The 22,056-nt window shown below is 50.5% G+C and overlaps 1 protein-coding gene across 1 annotated transcript in view; it reads left to right on the top strand.

Annotated features, from left to right (window-relative positions):
• Qsox1 (quiescin sulfhydryl oxidase 1) overlaps positions 1–21,010 on the top strand; it is a 34,737-nt gene extending 13,727 nt beyond the window's left edge. The window contains exons 3-12 of the mRNA XM_021160270.3: positions 3,357–3,402; positions 4,106–4,208; positions 6,498–6,588; positions 7,633–7,778; positions 9,345–9,479; positions 12,389–12,518; positions 15,769–15,891; positions 17,288–17,435; positions 18,503–18,682; positions 19,926–21,010. Coding sequence (XP_021015929.1) covers positions 3,357–3,402; positions 4,106–4,208; positions 6,498–6,588; positions 7,633–7,778; positions 9,345–9,479; positions 12,389–12,518; positions 15,769–15,891; positions 17,288–17,435; positions 18,503–18,682; positions 19,926–20,695 — 1,872 coding nt within the window. The 3' untranslated portion in view covers positions 20,696–21,010. The remainder of the gene's footprint in view (positions 1–3,356; positions 3,403–4,105; positions 4,209–6,497; positions 6,589–7,632; positions 7,779–9,344; positions 9,480–12,388; positions 12,519–15,768; positions 15,892–17,287; positions 17,436–18,502; positions 18,683–19,925) is intronic.
• The last annotated feature ends 1,046 nt before the right edge of the window (positions 21,011–22,056 follow it).

Below are 22,056 nucleotides of genomic sequence, written 5' to 3'. Positions count from 1 at the left end.
AACAGTGCCACTCTCTGGTGACTAGGCATTCAAACATAGGAGCCTATGGGGCCTTCTTATTCAAACCACCACAGTGGTTACTGCGTGGAAAGTCCAGGTTGAAGTTCACTGTAGTAGGAGTGTGTGGAATGGTGGCAGGTCAGTTTGGGTTCAGATCTTGAAAGGAAGGCCTTGAATATATTGATTTAGGATCTTACGCATCCTTCATGCAGAGCTGACGAGGACTCCCATAATTATGCCTTAGGGAAGGAAACATAGTGGCAAGACAGTTGAAGAACAGATTGAGAGAATAGTATTTCTTTTATTTTCATTTAGTGTGTGTGTATGTATGTATGTATGTATGTATGCATTTGGAGGATAGAGGAACTTTCAGGAGTCAGTTCTCTCCATCTACTGTCTAGGACCTTGGGATTGAATTTGGGCTTTCACATTGGCAGCAGGCTCCTTTGCCTGTTGAGCCACCTCCCTCCCCAGCTGAGAACTGACATTCCTGACCCATGAAGAGAAAGCAAACAGGAGCTACTGTAATAGAGCGGGGCCTCAGTTTTCTCCTGTTGGCCCTGGGCTGTTGGAGAGTTATCCCCAATGCAGAGTTGCAGAACTTGCCAGGTAACTGGATGGGGGTTGTAGCTAAGGGCAATGCCAGTGTAGGCAGCAGGGAGGAGAACTGGTTGCTGGGTGAGGTAAGGCACAGGTGCAGACAGAGGTTGAAAGAGGGCTCACTCAGCATTGGTGTGTGGGCACGGGGCCTTCACACCTCTGTGGAGCTTAGCAGATGGAATCAGAAGTCTAGGACAGGTAAGTACCAGAAACACAAGGCTCAGATAGTAAATATGTTGGACAAAGTGAATGACTTGGTAACAGAGAGCAGTTACCAAGAATGATCTGCTCTGATGTGGAGCAGCAGGAGAGTCTAAGAGCAGCAGATGGAAATTAATGGCAGTGGCACAGAATGAAGTCAGGACAAGGGCTAACAGTAGCTGAGAAGGGCTGGTCTGTGCAGCAAAGTAGGGAGGGTGGCTACACAGAAAAGAAAAGAGAGTTTCAAGAACATGTGTATGAAAACAAGATAAAAGCCATGCAGAAAGGTAGAAAGCAGCCAGCAGCTACTGCCAAGAGCAGGAGAAGCACCTGAGAGACAGCTTGGGACAGCTAGATAGCTAGAGAGAATCGCCACTCGGTTCTGTCGGATGATTTTAGCTGAGCGGTGGGCTCAGAGGTAGGGCAGAGATGTCTGGGGAACAGAAGAGACATTTGTCAGTGCAGGGAAACAGGAAGTGCAGAGACTGAAGAAAGGAGGTCTCTCTAGGCCTGCCCTTCCTCCCTTTTGTCTTTCAGTTTATGTGAGAAGGCTTAGGATCTCTCTGTAGCCTAGAAAAGGGGCTGGTAGAAAAAACATTGAACGTGAAAGTTATTAATTGGTAGGAAAAAAACTCCACAAAGTCCACGAGGTATGGGAGCCACATTCTCAGAGGGTGATACGATCCCAGAAGGAAGCTTGAAGTGTCTGAACACCGAGAAGGTTGATAATGGCCCAGAACTCCTTTAGCTGTGCAGTCTGTGGGTGGGGCTCTTGAGTGACTCTTGAGTTTCAGTGATAGATTAGAGCTTTGAAATTTAGGCTCAAGGAGATGCTTTTTGTTGGGAGGAGACCAGCACCTTTTAAGACAGAGGGCTTGGGCAGCCTGTCAGCTGATGAAGGAGAGGCACCATGTTGTTCTCCGTAGCTCTGAGAAAGGCACACCACCAAAGGCTGGTCCACGGTGTGAGAGGTGTAGCAGTGAGCTGAAGTCTGTCCTCCCTGTACAGAGTGAGCACAGCAGCTGTCACACGCTGAGCAGACCACCCTGCCTCTGAGCAGCAGTGTCTGTCCATAAAGATTCTTAGAAACCCATGTCCTCATTTCATGTCACAATTCAGGAAACTTGTCATCATTTTACAAGTATTAGAATAATAATTTTACTAGGTCCAGATTTGTTCAGTAACTATCAAGGACATGGGCACATTGTGACATATGTAAATGAGCTGCTTTTATTCATGAATAAAGTATTGCATTTGTATTTTGAAAAGAGTGGAGTAGAGAGCAAGAGGAAGGCAGTGAGGTCATAGGAAGCAGCCAATCACAGATAGGGATGGCTGGCCATCTGTGGCCTGTTTCTCATGTGAATTTTCCCTTCCTGTCTATACACAAATGGAACAGACCAGTCCTAGCTGGTCAGTATTTCATGGTGCTGAAGGGGTGTGTATAGGAGGGAGTGATAGTGATGGAATTGACATTTAATGAGTCAGTTTTTATCTGTACTGGCTCCTGTGCCTTAATTACTCTCGGTTTTTGATTATTGAGTCTTATAACAATTCTAGGCTGGTAGTACCACTTTATATATGATATCATTATATATATAATTTTATATCTTGTTTAAAAGATTAGAATACTGAGGTTTAGAGAAGCAGAAAGATTTTCAAAAGTCACAACAAAAACATCAAAGCCAGGTCTTGAATCCAGTTCTGCCAGACCCTATAGCCTTGACCTAATCAGCTGCTTGGGATAAAGCTGAGGCCATGCTGTTGGAGATAGAGGACTAAACTTGCAAAAAAGTGTTCCTCCTAGCAAAAAGAAGAAGCCTTCAGGCTCTTCTGCAGATAGATTGTCTCCCAGGACAACCAACATTCTCTCTCAGGATAGGAGGACATAGGTAAGAGGCCTGCAGCTATCTTTCCCCTTGGCCAGAAGCCCAGGTTGTAAGTTGTTACCCAGTGTTCCTTCTCACCTCTCACCCCAATGACACAGTAGACCTGGGATGTCACACATTTGGGAAAGAGTACATCATGATGTCGAAAGAGGCTGATGTGTGCTACAGTCCTGGTTTTGTAGGCTCGAGTCTACCGCTCAGTAGGACCTGTCCTGGATCTTTGACCCTTGGCTGAGTGCCATGATGGGTGGGCAGCGAGTTCTCACTGAGAAGATACCGGTCTCAGAGCCTCTATCCAGGAAATAGAACAAGGGCAGATCAGCACACGGGCAGCCAGCACTGGCTGAGGAGTCACTTCCTTCTTCAGATGGTCTGCATGGAGACCACCAGTGACTTCACTGTTCGCTTAACAGTTTCCAGGAACTATGTGCAGATGCCAGCTGTTATGGAGTTGGTCTCTAATTACATTCCTGAGCTGCTGCCTCCAGGTTCTAAGGTTGCGTTAAGCATTGGCAAAGAATTGAATGTCAGGATGCTAGAGAAGCATCGCAGAACAAAGCCTCCCTGCAGTCCATCACAGGGGAATAAAGTGAGGCTCGAAAAAGAGAAGTCGTCCCTAAGCAGCTTAAGTGCCGCCACTGACCGCTCACCCTTGTCTGTTCTCAGTTTTTTCAGGCCTTTACCAAGAATGGTTCTGGAGCGACACTGCCAGGTGGGTGCTCTAACTCCGGCTGTTGTGTTGGCATTGCCAGCATCCTCTCCAGCTCTTCTGCCTTTACCCGGGTTCCCACAGGGTGAAGAGGGATCTCCAAGTGAAGTCTGTTTGGGTTTTCCCATATGTCTTCTCAGAGAGCCTGGCAGAAAAGCCAGGAAAGCTCATTTGAGCAGCCCTTCAGATGTGCCCCATCCAAAGTCCTAGGTTTGAGGGTGGGGTACCACATTCCCAGAATAGCTGTTATGTCAAAATGAGGTTGATTTCAAAGAACAAACCCGCAGCCAGTTCTGAGGGAGACCTCTCTGCCCTCAGCATCCTTGACCCTTGGCTGTGTGCCGTGATGGGCTGGGATTTCTCCCTGAGGACTCCAGCCTCAGAGCCCCTTTTCCAGGAAGAGGAGCGAGGGCAGATCAGCACATGGAAAGCTAACATTGGCCAAGGAGTCACTTTCGTCTCCAGAGAATGAAAGCCATGAGTGGCTTTTCACTGATGCCCACTAAACAACAGTCAGTAGCTGTGTGCAGGGATGGGTCTCCCGCTAGTCTTCAAGCCATGCAGCCCTCACCTCACCACTTCTCAGGAGAGGGCTGGCATGTGCTTTTTCTTGGAATTGGTGTGAGGACCCTTGTTTGTGACTGAAGCTGGCAAGGGTGCTGGGGTCTGATCTGTCCTGATACCCTCTTCCTGTTTTCGTTTATAGGTGCTGGCGCTAATGTGCAGACGCTGCGTATGAGGCTCATCGATGCTCTGGAGTCCCACCGTGACACATGGCCCCCAGCCTGTCCACCTCTGGAACCTGCCAAGTATTTTGGGTTGGGGCAGACTTAGTGTGGCATGAGGCTCAAGCATGGAGAAGGCGTTGGGAACCACAGGGCAGAGGACCCACATTGATTCTTCCTGTGGGGTAGATACCCCAAGTGTGCCAGACATACCTTAGAGCAGCCACAAGCGACTCCTTTCTGCTTCAGGTGTCGAGGAGCCCTGTCTCTTAGGAGCTGGCTGAGGGTCGAAGGGCCTGACCTTCTGGATGGAAGGAAAGTATGTGAGGGGCTTCTCCAGAGCGTGCTTGCTGCCGCTTCCTCTGACTGCCCTCAGGAGTGTTTGTGGGTGTAGGAGGTTTTTCTCTGGCCTAGTCCGGGGGAGGCCACTCACAGATGAGAGGGCAGAAGAGATTGATACCATCAGGAAGAAAAGGCCAGGATGTTCAGAAGAGTAAAGGCCCTGCTTGGAAACTGATTCTGGACAACTGGTCAACCTGTGTTAATCAGCTTCACAGTGACTCCTTAATTATCTTTCCAAATTCCTTATCTTCCTAGAGGGCCTCACAGAGAGAGACCCTGGGCCAAGCATGCACTCCTAATGTAGGCCGGGGTTCTACAACCGACTTTCTCTCTGCTGGTTGTTGGTTTCCTTTTTTCTCTGCTGTAACAAATACCTGAGAAACAATTTCGAGAAAGAAAGGTTTGTTTGCTCTCCTTACTTTAGAGGTTTCGACCCAAATTTGGCAGGACCAATCAGCTGGGATCTGAGATTATACAGACACTCATGGCAGCCAGAGCATATGACAGAGGCTGCTCACTTCAAAAAGTAGAGAGAGTTCAGGACAGTACAGACCCCACGGACATGTACCCCGTTGTATACTTACTCCAGCTAGGGCCCACCCGATTTGGCCATTGACTAGGAATCCATAAGCTGGGTAGTCTGATTAAAAGTCAGACCCCTCATGAGCCAGTCATCTCTCAATGGTTGGGTCCACCAGCAGGGGCTAAAGCCTTCAGCGCATGAGCCTTTTGTGGGGACAGTTCCTGTCCAAGTTATAATGTCATCCATCTAGGATGAGCTTGTTAGCCTGGACCTTGGTGCTTTTCTCCCTGCGTTTCCTCCTGACTATGTCTCTCTCTCTCTCTCTCTCTCTCTCTCTCTCTCTCTCTCTCACACACACACACACACACACACACACACACACACACACAAACACACACACACCATAGTGTGTCTTCAGCCCTGGGGACCTTAAAAGAAACAAATCGGCCACATCTGTCAATCTGTCTCTAAGTGATCCTTTTGATGCCCCTTAGGAAGAATATAGGCAGACACACGTGCTGAAACTTAAGCTGCCTCTTCCAGAAGGCTGAGGACTTGCTCCTCTGCCAGCCTAGGGTAGGTATGAGGATGTGGCCAGAGAGACTGGCCAGCCACCTAATGCCACCCAAGAGGCTGATGCTAGGTAGCTACAGAACCTCTTTTATCCATCAAAGGCTCGCCCTAATCCCCACTTGTCTGTCATATCTACCCAAACTGCCACCAGGCTGGATTCTGGCATTGACCTAATGTCACCCTTTCTCTTTGGAGGCATTTGCTACATGTCTTGGGTTAAGTACGGGGAAGTGAGCCACCTGGTTGAGGATAAGAGGAAGATGCAGATTCCCCGACCTGTGTGCCTTCTCAGCTGTCCTCCTTAACATTCTGGGAGAGACACAGTTTTCACTGAGTATTTAAAACAATCTGTAGGTTAGTTCTCTGGTTAAGAGATAGAATTTGCCTTCTTAATCATTTCTACCCAAGAAAACTGGGCCTCACTCTCCTCACCTTGAGTTAAAAGGTTCCTTCACCCAGGACTCTAGTTCACTTCTTCCCCTTTTGTTCCTGTTCTGAGAGGAACATGCAGCTCTCCCACTGGTCATGGCTTGCTGTGGATCAGGGCTTGCACTTGATGGGTTCTAATCACCAGTCTCTTAGGGAACCAGTAAGCCTGGGCCTTCCCCAGAACATGGAGACAGCTGGGCTGAAAGGAACCCTCCCCACCACTTCTCTTCCCCAGCCTGCCTCCCATTTACTCCTGACTCGTAAAAGGGACAGAAAGAAAAATATAAAACAGTAAACCCAAGGTGGGTCGAGTAAAGCAGCATGAGGTAGCATGAATCGCATCCTCTGAGACCTAAGGGTTTGCTTTCCTTCCATTGGTGGGCTGGCAGAGGGAGGCCACAGGGTTATGGGAGACATGCTACACTGGAAGTGATGCATCGCTGGGAGGAGTCTCACCTCATTTCCACAGGCTATGGAGAGCAAGTGGCTCCATTTATCTCTTGCAGGCTGAAGGATATCGACGAATTCTTTACAAGAAATAAAGCAGATTACCTGGCCCTGGTCTTTGAAAGGGAAGACTCCTACCTGGGTAGAGAGGTGAGTTGCCCCAGCATTCCTGACTCTCAGAAGAGACCCGGGAGAGAGCCTGGTTCAGACCGATGCAAGCAACTATCCCTGTACATTAGCCAGGCTCTGCCTGACCCCTGGTGGGACACATGGGAAGTGTAGGGGTTCCTTTCCACTTTAAACGTTGGTATCTGCTCTTACCTCTCGCTCTGAAACTAAAAAGTAATACCTGCTGCTTACTGAGTCTAGGACTTGATACCAGCACGTTGCTGCTAATCTCTAAACTTAAGAGAGCGGTGTAGAATGTCTAGGATCACACAGCTATTGATGTAGAACAGTGCTGTCTGACTCAAAACCTGTGTTGTTTTTTTCACTGCCCTAACTGCCTAGAATTGGGGTTTAAAAAAAAATGAGGGAAGCAGACCCATGAGAACTAGCCTGGTCCCTTGTGGGGAAGCTGGATCCCTGACCAACAGTGAAGGCCGCACTTCTCCATCAGTTTAAAGAATGTCTTAGGTCTGAGCCTTATTTCTAGCTATTGGATAGAAGTAATTATGCTTATTCATATTAGAATTGTCACTAATTTACTTAAAAAGCTGAATCAGGGCTGGAGAGATGACTCAGTGGTTAAGAGCACTGGCTGCTCTTCCAGGGGTTCTGAGTTCAGTTCCCAGCAACCACATGGCAGCTCACGCCTATCTATAATGGGGTCTGATGCCCTTTGTAGCATGCAGACATACATGTAGAAGGGGCACACATACACAAAAAACACACATAAATACATACAAAACAAAAAGAATAAAAACAAAACCATGTTTTACCATATTCAGGTGGTACTCGAATAGGATACACACAGTTGTGTGGTCTGAACAGTTTCAAGGCCCCTTGCCTTGCTTGGTATTTGGTAGTTGTAACCTGAGGGTTGTGTCAACTTTGTCACAGTGGTCTGCTCTTCGAGGTTTCAAGTCTAGATAGAACATAGCTGCTACCTGGTGCCTACCCAGCCCCAGGCCAGTACTCAGGTTCCCTCTGCCCACTGGGTAAGCCCCATCCACACCCTACTGTCTTCTACAGGTAACTCTGGACCTGTCCCAGTACCATGCTGTGGCAGTGCGCAGGGTCTTGAATACAGAGAGCGACCTGGTGAGCAAGTTTGGCGTCACTGACTTCCCATCTTGTTACCTGCTGCTTCGGAATGGCTCTGTCTCCCGAGTGCCTGTGTGAGTGTGACGTCCCTGCCCAGTCACTCTTCCTGCCAGAGAGGTCACTAGAAAGGGCAGGCAGGTAGGAGAAGCAGATGTGTGAGTCAAGACCTCTGACCTTGCAGCTCAGGATTCCTGCCTTGGCCGGCCCTTGAGCTCCGAAGCCATCTACACCATGCTATGACCGCGTTATCCCACACCTCTGTGCACAGAGCTGTGCGTTGGTGGGGTGCTGGCCTGGCGAGGACTCAGATGTGCTGGACCTTCCCTCCCTCTGCTTTTCTAATTGCAGAAAAGTTCATTAGGAGCCAGACAATAGTCTGCTCCAAAATGTCAGGAGAAAACAATGAAGCAGCCTCAGCTGCTGTCAGCGGCCTGCTGCTGAATGGCCTGTTAAATGGCACCAGCTGGTGCCTTGGTCCCCTCCCTCCCTCCTCAGGCAGATGATTGATGTCAGCCTGGCCCTGCTGGCAGAAATTTGGGGGGCTGAGGAAATCGAGGCTACCGTAGGTACCCAGAAATCTACTTCTTGGGGCTGTTAGTACCGCCCTACACTGAGGCTGGGCTAGGCAGCCCCCTCGCCCTTACCCTGTCCTGGTCCACCAGTGCCCCTGAGGCCGGCCAGCCAGAGTCAGGAAGCATGATGTTCACAAGGCCTGGAAGGCAAGACCCCGGGCAAGCCCAGAGAGTGCCAGTCCTAGAGGAAGAAGAGGCATTGTTTCCCTGGCTTGGAGTTGCTGGAGGGGAAAATTGTTTGTGACGATGCTGCTCCTGAGCCATCTGCTCACTGATAGACACTGAGCCCGGATGGCAGAGCAGGGAAACCGTGCTTCCTGACGCTGGCTCCCATGGGACGTCCTGTCACTGATGCTTATCTTGGCTAGAGCTTTTGGAGGAGATGGCTCCTGCCTTCAAGACTCCTGTATTAGGAAAGAGAAATCAGGAGTGTTTGGGCAAACCTGGTTCTCAGTTGTTGTTATGTCTAAAATCATACATCAGCTCTTTGACTTCCATGGGAAGTAATGTCAACTTGTGATGTCACCTGCTGATGTTACCTTGTGATGTCTTGAAACAAGCTTGTGGGAGGGTGGCTGCCTTGAGACCAGTCACACCCAGCCATTCCTGTCATGGGCAGAAGCTGGTGGTCTTTGTTTTGTTGTTTTTCTCTGTGGTGCTGGGGACCAAACCCTGGACTTGCACAGCTAGGTAGGAGCTCTGTTGAATGCATCCCCAGTTCTCTGTAGCAAAATGGATGGTGTTCCCAGTGGTTACCTGCCTCAGTCTCTGTAGACCGTGGCCATGCCTGGAGCCAGAAGGCACACTGAGTAATTCTCAGGCCCAGTTGTTTTTCCAGATAGGGGTTCCGTATCTGTCTGGTGGAAAAGAGGGTTTCTATACCATGGACAGTGAGTGGACAAGTCAAAGTGAGGCCCAGGGAGCCAAAGACAAGATGAGACCAACTTGAAATGTTTCTTACTGCACCTTTCTGTGGGAGGAGCCACCTATTTTCTCTGCTGACATTGGTTAGCTATGTGATTTTTTTTTTTTCTTTGTCCTTAGCACTTCCATTTTCTTTCTTTCCAGGCTGGTGGAGTCCAGGTCTTTCTATACATCCTATCTTCAGGGGCTACCTGGACTGACCAGGGATGCTCCCCCGACCACGGCTACCCCAGTCACTGCTGATAAGATAGCACCCACAGTGTGGAAGTTTGTAGACCGGTAAGGCCACCTGGTTCTCCTCATACATTTCCTTCATTAATACTGCCTTACTCATCTCTGTTCCTGTCACAGGATAGCCTATCTCTGTTCCTGTCATAGGATAGCCTACCTGTGTCCCTTCAAGTCTGGCCTTGGGGTTTGTTTGTTTCATTTTGTTATCTCTGTATTGCTGGGAACCCAACCCAGGACTTGAACGCCCTAGGCAGAAGCTCTGGAGACCTAGTACATCTTGATGAGTAGCACACTGATACACACTGGTCCTTAGGGATCCCTAACTGCTGACCATGCTCAAAAATCTTGATGTGGGCTCTCCCGTCTTTGTGCCAGGACCCAGTGCCAAATGTGTGTTTACCAAACAGCATTCCACGTTGTCCTTTATAATAGAAGGAGTGCTGGCTAGTGTCCATGTTATATAAAGCTTAACTTTACTCAAAAAGCAAGTAGAAGCTAGCTGTGGTTCTGCACACTTGTATGCCAGCACTTGGGAGGCCCCAGCAGCAAGACTATGAATTCCAGGCCAGTCTGGGCTTCCTGGTGAGAGAGCAAGGGAGAATGAGAGAAAGGGAAAGAGAGTTGGGGGAATGGCAAGTAGAGTCCACGTGGAGGATCACTGGGGAGGTTCTACACTAACTTCTGCCCTAAGCATTGTTTCTTCAGTGCCAGGCACGTCCTAGGCACCATGGGTTCAGATCTGTCAAGTGGGATGTGAGACCTGAGGGCTGGCAGCCGTGCACTTAGCTCTGAGAGAAAGACAAGCTGCTGCCCTTGATGCCCCCACACCCTCTGCTGTCCCAGTTCCCAGCCTTAGAGTCTTTCACTCCCACAGAGGGCCAGCTTCTCTAGAGCTGTGTGTGTGTGTGTGTGTGTGTGTGTGTGTGTGTAGTGTGTACACATGCGTGTGCGCGTGCACTGTTTTCCCACCCCTAGGGATTTTTGCTTAGAGCAGAGGGAAGCTCAACACCTTTGCATAAGGGTAATGTAGGCAGTTGCTGAGCTAACCGTGATGGTTGCCTTAGCTGATCCCACAGGACTGATGCGGTCTCGGATTATACACTTTATGGTCCCTCGAAGCATCCCACCTAGGAAGTCACACAATTTCATCTGAATGCCTGGTCAGGGAGCTCACTGTGTTTTCAGGTGGTCCTTGTCACTGTGCACAGTTACAGGTGTGGAAGAACCGCGGGTTATGAGGCTCTGGGCTTTGCTTTCCTAGTAAGCATCCTGATGCCCTGCATGGGGATGGAGCTGTAGACCCCTTGCTCCAGTACCCAGCTCCACACTAAGCAAAGATGTCTGACCAGGCAGCTCAGTACTGACTCTCTAAGTGGGGGATGTTCAGACAGCTGGGAGAAAGGTCCAGAAAGGATCTCGTGTCCTCGCACGGGGACTTTATGGGTGGAAGTACAGTGGAAAGAAAGGAGAGAAACTTAGGAGGTGACGCTGGCTGCCTGGGAGGTGGCTCAGTGGGCAGAGTACTTGTGCAAGGAGGAGCCTTGAGTGAAGTCACTAGCACTGTGTAAAAGCTGACGGAGTGCGCCTGTAGCCAGTGTAGCCGCAGACAGGCAGGTCACCAGGCTCCATGGCCAGCCAGCTTGCTGCAGTGGTGAGCTCCAAGTTGAGAGAAGGGACCCTGTTTCAAAAACTAATGTGGAGAAGCGATTGAGGAAGACATGGCAGTGCCAGCTTCTGGTCTGCACACGCAACCACACAGGTGAGCACACATGCACACACCACACAGGCAGGCGTGATCACGGAGGTGTCACTGGTCACTTTTACCATTCAGGTTTTTCAAATCACTATAACCGTGTGCTGCCACCTTCTTGCCTCATCTCATTCAGTCACAAAGCCACTTTTTAAAAATGTACATTTGTATTATTTACACACACATCTGTACTATGGCCACAAGAGGTCATCAGATCCCTTGGAGCTGGAGTTACAGGTTATGAACCACCTGGGTGCTGCTGGGAACTGAACCCAGGTCCTATGAAAGAGCAGCAGGTGCTCAGCTCTCTCTTTAGCCCTAGGAGGCCACTTCTTGAGGCAGAACATGGGGACAGTGAGGTAAACTGAGGCTCAGGGGACACCACAGTGGAGACTTGGCTGAGAATGAAGAAGTGCTAGTGCTCACTGGTCGTCTTGTCAGTTGGCCCTGTTGGCTTTGTACCATCAAGAGGAGAATGATTGGTTTAGTTTTACAGGTGAGGTAGCCCAGGGACTAGGAAGTACCTAAGCTCAAAAAACCTAGCCAGGAGCCAGAGGGGAGTGAGTAGCTGACATTCAGTGCTGTTCCCAGCAGTACTTGAACTGCCCCCGTGGAAGCATGGTGGGCAAGGATGGGACAGCTGGCTGGAGAGGTGTAAGACCTCACAGGGTCTAGAAGCAATGTGCATATGAGCCCTGAAAGAACTAGGCAACGTGTTTCCTCACCCGTCTCTCCACCATGGGCACCCGTCTCTCCACCATCCCAGTGCCTGGCCTCAGTGGGCAACTAACCTCTTGGCCTTCCACTTTCACCGAGAGCCTAGCTTTTCCAGAGCCTTGTGTGTGGGCACCGGTGCTCTGTGTGTCTGCCCCAAGGGTCTTTGCTCAGAACAGACTGAGCCTGATTGGTGAGTTACAGGAGGAGCTGACTCGACCTGGAGAAAAGGCCCCACCCACCTGCAGCAAGCTGGTTTCTATGTTCTCAGTCAGTCCTCCTAGCAACCTACCTATAAGCAGTATACTCTGCCTGTTACGCAGAGGAAGGGTTGAGGCCTAGAGAAATTATTCACCCAGGGCACTCAGCAAACCGCTGTTAGAGCCACATGCCACGCATTACTGTGACGTCAGCAGTGCTCCCTCGCTCTGTTCCTTTAGTGCTTGCTCTCAGGCTAATGCTTCTCTTCTTTCCACTTCTTCTTAAACCTCAGCTCCAAGATCTACATGGCCGACCTGGAGTCTGCACTCCACTACATCTTGCGTGTAGAAGTGGGGAAGTTCTCAGTGCTGGAGGGACAGCGCCTGGTGGCCCTGAAAAAGTTTGTGGCAGTATTGGCCAAGGTGAGCAGGCCCTGGCTTCCTTTGTCTCTGGAGTTCATATGTGATTAGTGTGCATCCCTGGAGAGTAGACACCAAACCAGTCCCTTCCTTGAGAATTCAGGTCGGACTGGACACCTGGGTCCATAGCTGCCCAGGCCCCCATAGGTGTCTGCCCTCCTCTTATAGCCGTATTCTTTACCAGCCCCATGTGACCAGAGACCACCCGTCCTGTAGAGCAGAGGGGAGAGACACACTGAGCCAGATATCCTCAGTCATGGTGACTGCCTGCTTACCTGAGTTCTCTACCTCACTTAAGCCCCAGACTGTGGTGTCTTACTCCCTTCCATGATAACTGGGAGATAGGACTTCGGACCGCCAGAGTGAAGAGGGGTGCTTTCTGCTCTGCTGTCTTTCTCCTCAGGCTAATCCAGTTCCCTAGTGTTAGCCCTGAACTGCTCCCTGGTAGTGTCTCAGAAAGGTGGCTACTTCTCAGAGTGAAGCTTTTGGTTGTTAAGGACCTGATGTCTGACAAGAATTTAGTCTTTTTGCCTGCTTTTTAGAGTTGTGTCACTACCATTTAAGGCCCAGGGGCTCACATAGCTTGCCCTAAGATAGCCAGCAGGAGCAGACTTGAGGCATTGTCCTGAGCTGTCATTCCCTGGCCTCCCGACTCTGCCTTCCCATCCATGGGCATCCCTGCCCTGCTTTGCTGCTGAGTCAGGGCTGCCTGTCCCCTGGGCCTGTCTGCTGACTCAGCCTCCCTCTGTCCCAGCTAATCTGAGCCTGCTCTTCCCAGCAGGGCTGGGGGAACCTCCAGATCTCACCCATTTTGCCACCAGTCTGACCCTCTTGGCTTGGTGGCCTGTGTATCTGTATACAAAGAAGACCCTGTAAGGAATGTTGCGGGCAAGGCAGAGCTATTTCCTTGCTTCAAAGGCCTGCAGCCTGCACTCCACAATACTGAGGAGGCCTGGTGCAGACACCCTGCTGAACATTCAGAAGGAGCCAATCCAGGGCAGGCCTTTGTAGTGTTTTTCTACCCCCTCAGTGAGGGACAGCTCCCATGTGCTCCCCAGCCCTGCAGGCCTCAATGAGGATACCCCGAGCCCAGGTCAGATTATTTCCGAGGAGTCCTGGGAAGCAGCAGTTTCTCCGTGCTGCTTGACTCTGTGTTCAGCTGTAAGCAGGCTGGTGTTTAGTTTGCTTCCCAGCGGGGCTGTGTGACGCTGATATGAGAGGAGACAGAAAGTATCCAGGTTAGATAAAGGCCTGCACAGCACACTCTCAGCGATACACTCAGCTAGACCCTCAGCAAGAGCAGGAGATGAGGATCTACTACGGGGCTCTTTAGCCAGAAGCCAGGTCTCTGAGAAGAGGACTGAGGAAGGCCCACAGTGGGCGCACAGTGACCTGGGACCCAAGTGCAGAGGCCCTGTCTGACCTTTGTCCGCGTGATCTGCTTTGCTGGGGACCTTCTTTCTTCCCTGGAGAAGAAGAATCAAAGCTGCTTCCTTCCCCAAGCTCTGGCAGGCTGACAGAGCGTGCCGTACACTGTGCATTTGCTTATTTTCTGTTCTTAAACTCTCTGAGTGGTACTCGTCATTCTAGAGATGAGGAACTGACAGCCAGAGGGGGGTGGGGGGGATCGCCTTGTTGAAGGTGACCTTCACATCCATGGCTCCTTTAACATCCTCCCTCTCCTCTGACAAGAAAGCCTGGAGTGGAGAGCCCCCCCACACCCCCTCAAGCCTGCCTTGTCACATTTGAGCCGTTACTAGGGCTGGCCACTGGGTGGCGTTTGGTCACCGAGGTTTCCCTGCCCTTGCTGTCCAGAGCCCTTTAATTCATCCCTGCTTCTGATACATGGCCTTAGAAGGCAAAGAAGATGCCAAGTCAGGGTGGCAGGCGGAGGTCAGAGAGATGTTCTGACTTTCAGCTGTAAATCTGCGTGTGGGCCCAGAGCTCCTGGGAGCTGACCAGGAGGAAGCACTCTGAAGCACAAGTCTTTCCGGCCATTTGTCACTCTGGGGGCTGGCTAGCCCCTGCTGTTTGATAAGGAGGGTTAATGCCCTCTCGGATGCTGCCTCTGTGCCACTCTCATATTAGGATTCTTCTCCTGGTGTCTTCCTCCTCCTCCTCTTGGCACATCTCTCAGATCATTGTCTTCTCCACCTTCATCTTTCCTCTTGTGGTTTTATCTGCTCTGCTTCACTGCTGCGTCCCCTTCACCCCACCCCACCCCCACAGGCGTTTGCACATGCACACATATGCACACATGCACACATCCCCTCCTCCCTTGAGTCCTTGTGGTTTTAAAGTGCTGATACTAATCAGATTTGAGTTGACTTATTGTCAGAGTAGCTTTTCATGTTCCTCTGAGGCTCTTGGGAGTTACCATCAAGATTTGGATCTTGGCCCTAAGCCCTAGGCTAGCCTGTCCATACTGGCAGCCCATGAGCTAAAAAATGAAAGGTCTTTTGCCAGCCTAGCCTATTACCAATGAAGGTTTCTCCTCAGTTTGGTTCTTGTCTTTTCAAAAGAAAGAACTGAGCCAAGAAACACAGACAGCTAAAAACAGTTTCCTTATGAAAAGCAAAAAGGAGAGTGCACACCAAGCTGGAATGGGCATTCCAAAGGGAGGTGGGTAGAGGCCCACTGGGCCCTGTGTTAGGGATTTAAAGACTTTTTATGGTGCCTCCCTCTGGTGGCACTGTACACCCTCTTCCCTAGAGCATGATCTTTCTTCCATCTTATCACTGAGAATGGCCTGAGATGTCCCTGCAGTTTTTCCTTCCTGGCTTATCAGGATGTTTGTCATGGGGAGGGGGTCCTGGTATCTATTTCCGAAGAACCCACCTGCTGCTCCCAGGAGGCTGGGTGACAAAGGGGACTCTGGGCATCAGAAAGCAGCTGCCAAGATACAGCTGCAGTTTTCCTCAATTACCTGACGCATAACCCCTTGCCTACTCCATATAAGCCCGGCTGGGCCATCAGTTGCTATGTCAGAAGACTGCCTGAAGAGATTTGTGCCCAGTGTTCACAGCAGTCCTGGGGAGTGGTGTGGTGCTTGGAACTTTCTCTGAGTGGCTTCATGTGGTTAGGTCAGCATTGTAGCCTGAGCCTTGATAGGAGAGACCCACAGGGCCTAGGCTACATAGAGTTTCTTCTCCTCTGTCCAGAATAGAGTATATGAATTCACATTTGTTGTTACAATGTAAAACTCTATAGAATTGTTTCTTACTGTCCAATCACCACTTGCTCCTACCTACAGTACTTCCCTGGGCAGCCTTTGGTCCAGAACTTCTTGCATTCCATAAACGACTGGCTTCAGAGGCAACCGAAGAAGAAGGTCCCCTACAGTTTCTTCAAAGCTGCTCTGGACAGCAGGAAGGAGGTGAGTCCAGCAGGCAAGTGAAGGCCTTATCAATGTCCTCGACATGTCTGGGACTGGGAGGACTTAATGCCTCCATCTTTGGTGACATTATCCAGAGGTTTGCATTAAACGATTCCATTTATCACTAATAAGCTGCTTCGTTGGGTCCTATGGAATATCTCATCGAATCCTCATACTTCAGAATTTTCACTTAGCAGATGAAGAAAGCAAGTCTCGGAGATGGCATAGCTGTTCTAGCCTAAGAGCCTGTAAGGCCCGTCAGTGAACGGAGCTAACACCTCTGAGGGATGAGGCAGTGGAGGCTTATTTTTGAGATAGGGCCTTACTCTGTATATAAGGCTACTGACCTTGAAACTCAGCAATCCTCCTGCATCAGCTCCCCAAATGTGAAGATGATAGGCATGAGCCACCATATTCATCTAAGACACCAGAGTTCTTAACTCTTGTCTGCTTCCCCAGCATGGCCCCCAGCAGGGCACCTGTTCTTTCTGCTGTCTGCAGAAACAAGCCACACCCAGTGGACATACAGACCCATGTGAGTTTATTTTTTTTTTTTATATATACAACAAATTTTTAATTATGTACTGAAAATAAATTACAGGAAATAACTTTAAAATGCAACAGAGGACAAGTCACAATAAAACATTCCCATTGAATTCTCTTGGGGGTGAGACTGCAGTGCTCAAGGAAGATAAATATCACAAATATATCAAAACTTCAAACTGTCTATGCATTCACACAGTGATATGAGCCACAAACATTCCTTTCACAGGACTGGACTTAGTAGCCTACCACAGAACCAGATTTTGCCATAAACTACAAAACTTTTAATACAAAATTGTATTTATATATTTATAATTCATATACATGCCCTACCTGTAATCTTTAGAAAATAAAAGCTACACGCTGTACAGACACTCTTAACTCATAGCTGTAGGCAACATTTTTGGATGGAATTTTTCCCCCAATAAAATTAATGGCATATTTTATGTACATGAAGGCTAAACTGCAAAAAGACAGTTCAGTTTCCCAGATAATGCATCTCCTTTCAGGGCAGGTTTACAAATTTAAAAAGGCAAGACAAATGTACACCTCAGAATTACCTTCTCAGCTACAAGAGTTCTCATGTGACTTGTGTGAAGTTTCTGAAACATGCATTTATGTAATACTGGCATTGAAGGCAGTAAAGCAATACCCATGTGAGTTTATAAGGAGTCAAGGTTCCAGGAACCTCGATAGAACTTGGTCTATGCCATGAGTTCTCAGATCTGCTAATCTTCTGGCCAAGAAGATGGCTGTGGTGCAAGAGAAGCTCCTGGAAGCTTCTCTTGTCATCCCCGTTTCCACCCCTTCTCTTGTCTGCTTGTGCACTCATGCTCATGTGTGTCCCTTCTAGGATGCTGTCCTTACTGAGAAGGTGAACTGGGTCGGCTGCCAGGGCAGTGAGCCACACTTCCGGGGGTTTCCCTGCTCGCTGTGGGTCCTCTTCCACTTCCTGACGGTGCAGGCAAACCGATACAGTGAGGCCCACCCACAGGAACCAGGTGAATCCAGGGCCTGCTCACTGCACTCTGCCTCAGTCTGTCTGTCTGTCACATCTGTCTGTCCCCCATGGGAGCCAGCTGGACTGATCCTGTATTAGTGGGAGGCAGAAAGAAAAGGAAGTGTTTGCAGGAATACAGTTCTGGAGATGTTGAGAAGAGGGAGGCAGAGCTGACAGAGCCATGATGTGGGGCAGTTAGACCTGGAGTGGGGATGGAGGAAATGGAGCAAGAGGTGACACAGTGGTACAGACACTGATGTTGCAAAGCAGAGACAGACACACACAGAGACACACAGAGAGAGAGATGAGAGAGAGAGTGAGAGAGAGCGAGCAAGAGAGAGAGAGAGAGAGAGAGAGAGAGAGAGAGAGCGCTCCTGCGAGCTCCTAGAGGATGGAGGGAGGTTACTTTCTAAAGTGTTGGAGCTCTGCTGAGGAGGGAATGTGTAGAAGCAACAGGAAGTGAGCCCCAAGGTATCTGAGGTACAGGAAGAGAAAAAAGCCATAGAAAGTGTGGGTGGGTAACCTTCAGGAGAGTCTGGTTTCAGTTCGAGAAAAAGTGTGGGAGTCGACAGAGACCCTTGCTGGTACCAGCCTATATGGGGGAGTCAGAGTGAGAATAAGGGGGGACATAGAGGCAGACCAAAAGATATTTAGACCAGAGGAGGGTGGACTTCTAAGAGGGTCCCAGAGAGGCGAGGCCCACCAGAGAGCAAGTTGGGTGGGAGCTGAAGCAGGCAGGTAGAGGAGGAGGATGGAGGCTGGGATGAGTGACCTGCCTCTGTCACCTGTCTAGTCATGCCACAGAGCCTGACTGTCCCACTGAAGAGGAGAGGGGGAACTGAAGTTTAGGAGTTTGGGAGGAAATGGGACCATCTCTGTGGTGACCCCCGAAAGGATAGAAGTAGGCAAGGGAGTATTAGGCCTGTGTCATAGGCTGGAACGTGAGGCACTTTGCTGGGGACCACAGCAGAGTTGAGGAGGGTGGGGCAGCCTGTGGGGAACCCTGATGGAGACAGCAGAGGCTGGCAGTGTGAAGAGCCTTTCTGTGGTGTCTCCTTTTTCCTGCAGCTGACGGCCAGGAGGTCCTCCAAGCCATGAGGAGCTATGTTCAGTTCTTCTTTGGCTGTCGTGACTGTGCGAACCATTTTGAGCAGATGGCTGCAGCGTCCATGCACCAAGTGAGAAGTCCCAGCAATGCAATTCTCTGGCTCTGGACTAGCCACAACAGGGTTAACGCTCGCCTCTCAGGTAAGGAGGGCTTACTTCCAAGGCTGTAGGTGGCATATGGGGGCCATACTGACTGTCATTTTCAGTGGCACTCTACGCAGTCCAGTCTCATTAGCCCCATGTGCAGAGGAAGCAGACGGGGGCACTGAATGACCCTGGTGCTCAGTGCTAGTGCTCCTTCCCCTGCTGGTCCCAGGACCCCTCTCTCCTGCTCCTCCGCTCTGCAGTCCCTCTATATGCCTTTTATCAGACTAACAGGGAAAAGAGAGCATGGGTTTTCCTCCATACCCAGAGAAAGTTCTTAGGAGAGTGGGCAGGGGAGTGGGGAGCCTCCCCAGGGTAAGTAGTTACCCTTACTTACATTGTTTACCTTTCCATGCAAGTGGGAGCATGGTAGGTCCTACACAGAGCCTGGGAGGGAGCCTTCTCTAGACTGGATACTACACATCTGGGGAGTGGTGTATACCTCCCAGGCAGCCCTCCTAGGGTAGGAGCTGGGTGGAGCCGGTGGTACTGTAAGCCAGCACTTGGTTCCCTGTCCTAGTGGCTTTTAAAAAGAAGACATATAGGCTGGAGAGATGGCTCAGCGGTTAAGAGCACTGGGTGCTTGCTCTTCTAGAGGTCCTGAGTTCAAATCCCAGGAACCACATGGTGGCTCACAACCGTCTGTAATGGGATCAAATGCCCTCTTCTGGTGTGTCTGAAGACAGCTACAGTGTACTCACATAAAATAAATAAATATTAAAAAAAAAAAGATATATGCCTACCTTCCCTGCCAGCCTCTTCCCTGTACTTACCTCACCTCTGCAACCAAATGCCGCAGTGGCCAGGTCACCCTGTAGGCCAGAACTGTGCCAGTTTGTCCAGGGCTTGTTTGGGTTTGTAGTGGTGCTTGGAATGGAACCTTGGGCTTAGCTCAAGCGAGGTAGACACTCTGCTACTGAGCTATTTCCCCAAATTTTCCTCTGCCTTCTTCTTTTGAGACAGAGGCATCCAGACTGGTCCTGAACATTCAATCCTTCTACTGCATCCTCCTGAGAGGCAGGGATCACAGATCTGCACCACTGAGCCTGGCTCCTTTTGGTTTTGGGTTTTTATCTTGGTTTATTTTTGCTTTTGTTTTCTGTCTCTGTATCTCTCACCTCCCATCCTTTTAAAGGCTTGGTGAGCCTTTTTTGCAGATGAAAAAGCTGGTGTTGTGAACAAAAGAAACCTGAGCTCCAGGCAGAGTGGCTGTTACAACTGAGTGTCCTTCCCTCCCCAGGTGCTCTGAGTGAGGACCCCCACTTCCCTAAGGTGCAGTGGCCTCCCCGTGAGCTGTGTTCTGCCTGCCATAATGAACTCAACGGACAGGTGCCTTTGTGGGACCTCGGTGCCACCCTCAACTTTCTCAAGGCTCACTTCTCCCCAGCAAACATCGTCATAGACTCTTCTGCATCTAGACACGCAGGCCGGAAAGGGAGTCCAGAAGCTACCTCCGAGCTGGTAATGGATACATTAAAACTGGAGAGCAGAAATTCAGTGTCGGGCCATGAGCAGGCTGCTTCTGCAGAGTCCCCTGGAGCCACTGCCCTAGATGTACCAGCTGAGAAGCCTGAAGCAAGTGGCCCCCAGGAACTATACACAGGCCTCAGAATGGGTGGAGCTTCACCAGGGCAGGGCCCTCCTGAGCACGTGGAAGAGCACCAGAGGGATATGCAGGAGAATGCCCCCGGGCAGCAACACTTGAGCAAGAGAGACACTGAAGCCTTATTGCTGCCTGAGGTGAACCACCTCCAAGGCCCTTTAGAGCTCAGGCGAGGGGGCCGCAGCCCCAAGCAGCTAGCCCCCATACTTGAAGGGGAGCCAGAGGCCCTAGCTATACAGGGCCAAGACCAGTGGCTGCAGGTTCTAGGAGGGGGCGTTTCCCACCTGGACATTAGCCTCTGTGTGGGGCTCTACTCCGTGTCCTTCATGGGCTTACTGGCCATGTACACCTACTTTCGGGCCAGGCTGAGAACCCCAAAGGGCCATGCTAGTTACCCCACAGCCTGAACTGCCTCGGCAGAGGACAGACAAGGAGCTGCTGATGTCTGGGGCTTTGGGGTGTTTTTTTTGTTTGTTTTTTTTTGGCCCACTGGCCCCCTTGCTTCCATTCTACCCCCGTTCTGTTGTCTAGCTTAGGAGAGTGGCAAGTCCAAGAAAGTGAGTTGTTGCAGTGAACCCTGGAGTCTACTGTGAGAGGATTCCATAGACAAAACAGAATCAGGGTGCCAGTCTCGCCTGACCAGCATGGGGTAGGAGAAGTCTGATGCAGGGGCTCAGGAGGCTTCTGGGAGGCTCCGGCCCTGGCTTTAGCACCCAATTCTGTTTTTCAGCTCTTGTGAAGTCCTGCCCCATTCCTGCTGAAGTCTCAATGTGTCCTGCTTGGTCTTGGCCTTAGATTGAGGCAAACAAGTCCAGAGTTTCCAAGGTTTCTCATCCAGAGGAGAGTATCTGGGCCAGGTGGGCTGGAGTGGACCTCCTCACTGCATTCTGAGACTGTCCACTCCCCTCCCTCACAACGTGAAGAAAAAGCATCCCTTGGGCCTTCTCTGGCCTGGCCAGCTTCAGCACCTCAGGTGTGGGTGGGGCTTAGCTTCAAGAATGGGTCTGGGAGCCTCAGGAAATGATTCTGGTCACCCAGGTTCAAACTGGGGTTTCTGCTGCAAGAGTGTAGTTTGGCAGGCTGGGAAGGTGACAGTTGCTGCACTGTAGGGTGTAGTGCTTGCTTGGTGGTAGGGGCAAGGGGGTGGGTGATGCTGGGGTCTGTAGTGCCTTAGTCCTGGGCTAGCTGGGAGAGGGCAGACTCCTCTCTGAGCGGGGTGCTTGTCTCTTACTTTGGTCTCTAAAATCAATGCTAACTTTGGGGTGTGGAAGGTGCTGGGTTTAGGGCAGTGGGCAGAGTCCTCTCTCTCCCAGTTGGATCCGCTGTGGGCAGGAGGGGGTGGAGAGACCAGCCCACATGCTCCTGCGGCTTGGGAGGGATGTGGAATAAAATTATTTTTGTTAAGTCACGCAGACCGTGTTTGACTTGATCCTTGGAGAGGTATTGACTGTGTCTACAAATGTACAGCGTCCAGCCTCACCCGAGCAGGTGGAGCACTCCTGGGGACAGGAGCAGGCACTCACCCAAGTCCCCCACAGAGCACTCTGCGCCCCAGCCCGAGTCCACACACACACTGGGGACAAGCCTTGGTAATGGCCCTGCCACCTCCTGCTCTCCACCCTACCTGAGACCTGTCCTGGGTGTCTGAGGGACCTGTCTGCAGCTGCCACCTTCAGCTCTCCTGGAGCTTGTCCAGCCAGCCTGGGTTTGCTGCTCAGCCAGGAGTCAGCCTGGATTAGACTTTGCCCCTAATCCAGCCTGCTGGGTT

Source organism: Mus caroli, unplaced genomic scaffold, assembly GCF_978045245.1.
Source record: "Mus caroli unplaced genomic scaffold, Mus_caroli_1 scaffold_1, whole genome shotgun sequence".
In the NCBI taxonomy this organism is placed as follows: Eukaryota; Metazoa; Chordata; class Mammalia; order Rodentia; family Muridae; genus Mus; species Mus caroli.
Note: the sequence above shows the minus strand (reverse complement) of the source record. Positions and strands in the feature narration are given on the sequence as shown.